Raw genomic sequence first — 8,579 nt, 5'->3', positions numbered from 1 at the left:
AACTATGAAGCCAAGGCCCTGGTGCAGGTATCCCTCTCCCTTCAGGTTGCCTGGAGGCTGAGAAGGGGTGTGGCTCCTGGCTCTGGGGACCACAGCCAAGCTCCAGGAGCAACTTCTGCCTCCCCTCCTGCCCTCAGCGAGCCCAGAAGCTGACAAAGGGGTGTGGCTCCTGGCTCTGGGGGTGAACCCAAGCCCAGGTGCAGGCTTCCCTCAGCCAGAAGGGAGGCTGAGAAGTGGGAGTGGTTAGGAGATTCCAGCCATGCTCCCAACTGGAGGTGGGGGGCAGAGTAAAGCCCCCAGTTCCAGCTTCCTCTCCTCACCTCCAGGCTACCTCCAGCTACAGGTCTGGTGCCAGGTGGGAGGTGTAGGTTTTCCCACCTGACACCCCTTGCTCAGTCCACAGGGAAGCTGAGGTGAAGACATGGCTTGGGAAATCAGAGGGCTCCAGTTCTCTGCAGTGGCCAGCAGGCTGGGAGGCTTGCTCAAGCATGCCCCTGGCTATTTGTATGGGCCACTGCAGGAGTCTGGCAGGAGTCTGGCTCCTTTTCCTGTTTGATAAGTGAACGTCAGTTCACTTGCTTATTGGAATCTATGCAGTTTAAAAAAACCCTGCAAAGATTGGATTGATTCAGCCTCGAGCTTTTTTGACCATTTCTACTTAGCCAGGAAGGGTATGGGGCTAATTTGTCTCTCACCTGTCACAAAGATGGACTCCCACTGACATAGATATTCTATCACAGAGAGCACAGGCTACCTACGTTACAGGATATGAAGTAAAATGGTAATTTGTTATTGGTTCCACAATTCCCTCATACTTAGTTCTACAATGGACTTTATTTTCTATAAGCCTAAACATTAACATTTTTAAGGAACTGAGGATGTGGCTTATTTTACAACTGAATTTAAATTTCAAATATGATTCCTAGGTAACATAAAATCACGCCAAGACCTGTTCTACTACTTGCTTATTATTACTGTTATAAGTAAAAATCTGATCTCATCAGTGCAGATGTGACACTGTTTAGAGAGTTGAACTATCGGAACCAGCTAGGCAATTTTGCTATACAACCCCAGGTAAACTTATTAGTAAGATCATTCATTCTAATCTACAGACTTAATGCGTTTCTCTGGACTTTGATGCTCTTTGTCTGATGTGAAAGGGTTTTAAAAATTGAAATTGTTTTGCTACTTTGAAAGAATCAAGAAAAACTGTCACAAAGTTTGTGTGTTTAGAGGTATTTCATTGGATCACTTCATGCATTTTAAACCAATAGCACCAATGAAAACTGTTATGCCACAAATCAAAAACAACAAGGAAAAAACTACAGCTCATACTGTTCTGATTCAGTGTATCCTTTTAAATTCTCTAGTGCAAAGACAGCATCTCATCAGTTAAGTTTCATTCAGGTACATTATATTTGATATAAAATGTTGCTGGAGGGCATAATGAAGTATAATAAAAAATTTGTACAGGGGAAGGGACATGATGTACAATTTCATTAGGCCCAAAGCTGTAAATGGAGCCCTACAGGGAACAAAGAAACATATTTTTAACAAATGCTTGCTGTATTAATAACAGAATCTGGGAACATTTTTGTCAGTTAACTTGCTTGCAAGAATAGTTTTTAATTAACAAAATATATTGATTTTCACTTTTCTTAATGAAAAGCAAATAACCTACACCAGGGAAAACAAATTATTCCTTTTTAAAATTAGAATTATATTCCTTTTGTTATTAAACTTCCCTATACAAAATATATTCTTTTAATTGTGGTAGTTAACAGTCCTAAGGTCACCAGAAGCTAACATGAGACTCTGAAGTAGCAACAATACCAAGGGACTTATTTCTCATTGTCCAGCACATGTAACAGTTTGCTTTTACTTACTTATCCAGTTTTGAAAAAATGTTACACGCCAGGACATACAACATTCACTTTAAGTCAGCATATTAGAATATACTGTTATTCTTAAATTAAATTAAATTAAATTTTAGGGAAAAAAAAATACATTGAACACATTCCATTTAATTTCAAAATTAAAGTTTTCTGGTCCCTAGCAAGTAATAGTGATCTTTACCCTGAACTAGAATAATACCTCAGTTATCTGAGTCTTGTATTCAAAGCCTCTACCATTGAAAACAAGGCTATTGCTATTGATAGAGCCTAGTCAACTTGAAAATCCACTAGTTTATTCTAAACATCAGCTACCTCTTAAGCTACAATACCTCTTAAGATATTCAGCTGATCATGTTTCAGCACCAATATCATATATTTTCTATCTCAAAGTCTCTGTGAATGTGTTACAAACTAAGTGCTTTCAGGGGAAAAGTCAGCTTATATTTAAAATAATTAATAGTTTATCAAAATAGAAAACATTCTAGACATTGCTTGTGCATACATGCTGATGTGCCAGTGCACCTCTATCTCCAATTTACAGAGAACATAATAATACATACCACAGTTTGGTGGTTAACTTGAATCACTTCATCTCCAGCATGGATTTTCTTGCACCGATCTGCAGGTGACTGAATTTAAAATAAAAGAGATGATAAAGAATACAGTCCTTACTGGTCATCATCTCTCTTTTAGTAGTGTGACTGTTAAGCTATGCACATCAGGTTAGATCTATAATTACATTCTATAGTTACTTAAAACTCAATAAAATATTTAATAACAGCATTCATTGTTGTTTCAGAAAATAATCTATATTACTGCAAATAAGACAGTCAAATGGAAAAAGGTATGAATACTTATGTTATAAAAGTTTAATCAGTTTCTAGGGAAGTTATAAAAGTTTAATCAGTTTTAAATTCTAGTAACTGATAAATTTGTTTTACCTGCCTAACACTTGAATGAATACCTTAGCAGTGAATCTTTTGCAAAAGGTCAGCTGTCAGGAACTCAAATGGGCAATTGCTTCATAAAAACATTTAACAGAGAGTGCCTTTTATTCTAATCAAATTCTTTAAACAAATATTTCAAGTGAACTTTAGCAAATCAGTATATTTGAAAGTGTGCTTGCATATACAATAAGAGCCAAAATAAGAACACAGTTAAGTTGTTAATTTATATTTCAATTATTACTTAGTGTAAGAGAAGCAACTACAAGACCCAGCATATTATGAATCCATGCCTTTAAAGATGAGTTAGTAGAGGCAGTTTTTCTCCTTTAAATTACACCCTCATTTTAAAATCTTTACAAAATTTTCTCCTAATTCTGCCTGTAATAATTGCAATATTTCACTGGGGCTCTGCATAAGTGCACCAATATACCTGCTTCCTATCAAAAGCAGGATCAAGACCACAGTATGAAAAAGCCAGAGGTGTATTTCTCGGGAACTCAAAGAAGTTGCTAAGATTTTTATAACAAAGGGATGGAACCAATAACATTGACATACATCGCTTTCTGGCTCTGCTGAGATTATTATAATCTAGAGAGAATATTCTCAAACTCTGGAATTTGACTTTTTCAAAATAACTGAGTATCATATTGTCTGTCTGTCAAAATGTGCATGTTCAGCAGTTTTGCTATTAACTTGTGCTGTGCTATAATTCTGCAGATCTCATCATTTAAACGAAATAGCATTTGGAAAGAAGATTCACAAGAAAAATGTAGGTGTTGTACAAAGTGGTATTCCTGATTCAGTGGGTGGCCCTATATAAAACAGTACTCAGAATTTCTCACATAATGTTGAGCAGGTGAAGGTGCCACTTTGCATTACATCAACACATGATAATTTACTGTATTATTTCAATATCAGACATTAGGTCTGGTCATTTGGATAAACTTTGAATGTAATAATCTTCTTGATGTACTTGATGTAATAAGTACTTGATGGTAATTATTCAGTTTCTTCCCTAAACAGTTCTATGGTCTTGCTGCATAATGTTACCATACATCATCTCAGTTGTGATCAATCATACTTATACTTGATCCATGTAGATCCTTGCATGAACATCCTTTGAAGTCAATGACAGACTGCGACAATACAAAATGCCTCCACTGCTTGCATGCTTTCAAAAAAGCTCTCTAAAAGCTTTTCTTTGTGTGTTGTTATATATGTATATTGATATAGGTATTAGCACACATAGTAGTTCACCAAGTCTGAAATATGTTCTGGAAATCTTGAGGTTGAAAAAATCTAAATAAAAGACCAAAAATGAACAGTATAAAATTATGTAAATATTCTTCATACAGAAGTTCCAAGTATTGCAGCATTCTTATTAGGAGGTTGTAGATCTTGTGCTTAGCTGAGTTTTTTTCCAAGTAGGAATTACTACATACAGCTGTACTGATGACTTTTCAGAGTTTAGTGAAAGTAGAGATTATTTAAAGTAATTTTTTTAATAACTTGTTTCCATAGCTGTACATAGGTGATTGTTACAGTGCATACATAAACAACCCAGTTTTGAAGCATTTGATATGGATTCTCTAACCTGAAAAGTGTATCATGATAACATTTTAAAATATAATTTTTGGTCAAAATAATTCATTTGCAGATACTTAGACCTTTTAATCAGATTTCCTGTTAACTACTTAATCAAATCACGTAAGTCTCATATTTGGTTTAACTATTTACTTTGTAAATTATAAGAAGGTCCCCACAAGATGGCCTATAGGGATAATTTACAAAAAAAAAATGTATATAATTCAAGCTGGTATGATAAATGAATTATTCCTATGTAACTGACACTTTCCAGCAAAGGTCAGAGAAATAAACTTGAACTAGGAAGGTCAACATGCTTGTGCTCTGTAGGACTACCATGGAAAGCACATTTAAGGGAAAAGATCCCTTACATGGAGAACCAGCCATTCTCTTAAGAGTTGAAATCTAGGGAGTCAGAGCAGAAGTAGCCCAGCTGATCTGAAAGGTGAGGTTAGTGTACTTGGAGAGGTGGTCTCTATGACCAAATCACGAAGGGCTGAACTGTTGGAAAACTAATGTTTCCATCTGTACCAAGAAGACTAGCAAAACTTGAAGGATAATAAAATGTAATATACACCCCACAAGGCCAGAACAGCTGATTATGTCAGTCACTGTATTTTGCACAGTCAAGAGGTTCTTAGTGGTCTTCTAGAGTAATGCATAAATACAGTTTAGAGGTTACAATGCTGTGGAGTGGTCTATATCAGAAAGAAAAGAGCAAAACTATTAGTCAAATGCATCTGGAAAGGGTCATGGGCTCTCACATGGCCCTAGGAATCCAGTAGCACCCCAGCATGTAAATGTGTCATGGGAAAAGGATAACATGCTAACAGGCACCAGTCCTATTCTGTAGATGGTTCCTCCTGCCCATGACTATTACTCCAGCCTTTTCCACAGTAAGCAAGGTTCACTTGACAGAAGTCGACACCTCTCCCTTAAGAGAAGTTAACATCTATGGATTTCATTAACCAGGAATAACTCTGGGTCCCTTCCCGGTCAGTAGGCTGAAGGTTCTCTAGGGCTACTTTATAATTGTATTGATGCCCCACAAAGAAGGTTGGAGCAAAATCTTAGGACCTCAAGAGAATGCATTAACAGATTAAATTCTCTCTCTCTCTCGAACTTCAATTCTGTGGAATGAAACATCATAGAAATTCCCAGAATGAGAAGTTCACATTTTTTTAAGCATGTGTTTACTAATAAGAGAAATTCAACTTTCAGAACTGGTGTCTCATTTTTCCTGTGTTTTCATGGGTTGGGCTGACTTGGAAAAAAAACAACTGCGTTTGTGAAGCTGCAGTCCTTCGGATGGCTTATGTTTTTTCTCATTCAGGGAGGAGAGTATTCATAGAGGTCCTACAATAGACATATGCTAGGATATAGCACTTTAACATTCTACCTGAAGCATGAAAAATATATTTGCTAGAGTTTCTAAGGACTTGTGAAAGCATAAGCTGAGAAGCCCTATATACATTCTTATTCAACAAGAAATATTTCTAGAGCTCCCATGCAAAAAGCAGTGCAACAGTCTTAAATATATGCAACTGCATATATTTATCAAACAATGATATAGTCGCAGAGGAGAGGAGGCATTTCCTGTAGGGTTGCTTGTTTGTTTGTTTGGTTGGTTTTTTGGGGGGGAGGGTTGGCATCAGGTCCTCAAAGTTTTCTACAGGAACTCAAACTGTTATGAAAGTTGCTCAGTCCTGCATCAGTGCCTGTTCCCTAGCTATTCAAGGTTAATCACCAAAGTTCCCCCAAAATACCTACTTGCCATCTCCCTATTGAATAGCTAATTCTGTACCAAAGGGACCAGAAGAAAAAGGAGAAAGTAAATTTAAAAGGCAGCTGAAATACATGCTACTGCATGTTGCTTATAGTTCTCTTTGCCATTGGTAAGTGCATATCACATTAAGTGCGTCTTACTACAGACGTTACACAGAAGCCAATAAAGAAATATACGGTAATACATCAACTTTAAAGAATGCCCTTAATTCCCATGCATTTACTTCTATTACAAAATAAAGCTTGATAGATGTAATACAAAAAATCTATTTTTTTTTGCCACAGCAAACTCCAGCATCAGTCAAAATATATTAAAAACATTTATCTTTTATCCACAGTACACAAGAACCTCAACAAGAGAGCTCTCTTCTAACATGATCAAGCATTTTAATTGCTTCACAAAAATGAACTAAAACTCCTGATCACATCTAAGACCAACAACTTCCAATTCTGAGATTAATAAAAAAGCAATCTTTTTGGCCTATGACATGCTAGGGAACCTTCATAGCCAACCAGTACCTTTTTACAAGCAAAGTACTGCCTGTAGCAGAGGGAAAGCATAAACCAAATGCAGGGTCAAATATAAGCGTCCAGGCCTGAACACACAGCATTAACAATACTTACATTTTCTGTTGTTCCAGTAATTACATGGAGACCATCATATGTTGATTTAATGTACATACCCTAAGAAAAAGACATCATGGGAAAGAATTTGTAAAGTGTTTCACAAACTATTTCCATCCAAAACATCATCTGTATATCTTAAAATGAAAGGCCTATTAATTTAGAACTCAAAAAATGTATACATGCCATCAGGGATACCTCTCCAGATAGAAAAGTGTTTTCTTATAAATAAATAAAAAAAGAAAACTATGAGCCTGAGTGATTCTACTGTCTACGCATTAGTTGCAGTTTAAAGATGTACCAGTACATTTGTAAATGCTCATAGCTTTTCTGAGAAATCCCCTACACTCTAAAATAGCACATCAGTGGCATCTGTTTAGCAAGGCAAAATTAAAAGCTGTTGTGCCAGCTGCTGCTTTGGCCATTATTCTGAAGGCTACAACAATCTAAGATTTCCTAGAAATTTAATTCTCTAGATATTAAGGTTGCAAACATAACTTTCAAAATGTGAATCCAGTGGTAGCCAATACTTTGTTGTGTCTGAAAAAATAGCTCTAACCCACTACTGCCTCAGTCATATCAGTAAGTAAACTCTAAAGCTGAATTATGAAAAGCTGAATTTCAAAAAAGAAAGATTAATATATCATAAGATCTGCAAACCATACCGTGAGTGATCTCAAAACTGCACAAATATTTATTTGTGGGTTGAGCTTGGACCAGTACCCCCAAATCTCTTCCCTTAAGTCAACACCTAGACAAAATTGGCAAATATTTTTATGGCAGTCAGTGAATCAGAAATGGGACAAGGTATCTACCACAAAAGAGGTGATTAAGTGCATGCATCCTCACATTCCATATGTTCTTCATTCTCTATAGAGAATGCTCTATTGTTAGCACGAGGAGAGAGAGGAAGCAAACAATTCAGAGACACCTCCTTTTCTCTTGACCGCTTTACAGAAATGAGGAAAGGCCAGATGAGTATTCCTTCCAGTCTGGCCCCTTTAGTACTACCAGGAAAACATAACTGATATTTTTCCCCCAAAATGATATGTTGTTTTCTCCCTTGCATCTGTGGCACAACAGTCGGGCATGCATCCCTCACAGAGGAACTCCAGTGGAAAGGCTCTGCCAGGAAGGGGGATCACCATGGTCCAAAGACAGTAAGAAGGAACAAGCCCTCCATTTGCCAACAAATCACATGGATTTCCTAAGGTATGCATAGCTTTTTTGGTGTTGGACACAAACAAACAAGTAAAAGTGCATGTTAAGGTGAATATTCCCTAAAAGGACCCTTTGGGCAGGTCTACGCTGCCTCTGTGGTAAGCCCATGAGCACTGCTAAGAAACATACCCCATCTACTCACTCCTGCTCATTTTGCACCAAAACCAGGATTTAGGCAGTGTAGATGGTTTAGCATAATCTTGAGCGAATGCCAAGAAGAACAGTACTAAGTACTGTAACTACTGTTACCTGAGAAAGAACACAAGGGCAACTCTGGGCATGACTTAAGGGCAGTGCTAAAGCAGCTACACTGCTTCATTTTTGGTCTTTGATGTACACTGAGCTAGAGTGAGTGGGTGGAACATGTTTCTAGGTGGCACTCTGGGGTTTCCCTCAGGACGGACATGAACTGAGAATTAACCCCTCTGTTACTTTATAAATGTAGAGCACAGTCTACAGCAGTAAGTCACGGACAATGTCCTTATTGTTCATACCAGACTGCCATGGCTAGAGGAAGGCAAAG

The 8,579-nt window shown here is 37.3% G+C and overlaps 1 protein-coding gene across 8 annotated transcripts in view; it reads right to left on the bottom strand.

Moving 5' to 3' along the window:
* Nucleotides 1–8,579, bottom strand: part of CNKSR2 (connector enhancer of kinase suppressor of Ras 2) — a 476,383-nt gene that overhangs the window by 265,966 nt on the left and 201,838 nt on the right. For 7 of the 8 annotated variants that reach the window (XR_002098973.1, XM_019524928.1, XM_019524930.1 and 4 more), the window contains exons 7-8: nucleotides 6,836–6,895; nucleotides 2,456–2,524 (exon numbers count right to left, since the gene is read on the bottom strand). Coding sequence is in view for 7 of the 8 variants with exons in the window: in XM_019524928.1 (XP_019380473.1) it covers nucleotides 2,456–2,524; nucleotides 6,836–6,895 (129 nt within the window). In the remaining variant the exon portion in view is untranslated. The remainder of the gene's footprint in view (nucleotides 1–2,455; nucleotides 2,525–6,835; nucleotides 6,896–8,579) is intronic. The other variant, XM_019524929.1, reaches the window with a different exon arrangement.

Source organism: Gavialis gangeticus, unplaced genomic scaffold, assembly GCF_001723915.1.
Source record: "Gavialis gangeticus isolate Ggan-Ray unplaced genomic scaffold, GavGan_comp1, whole genome shotgun sequence".
In the NCBI taxonomy this organism is placed as follows: domain Eukaryota; kingdom Metazoa; phylum Chordata; order Crocodylia; family Gavialidae; genus Gavialis; species Gavialis gangeticus.
This window is presented reverse-complemented; position numbering and strand designations above follow the sequence as displayed.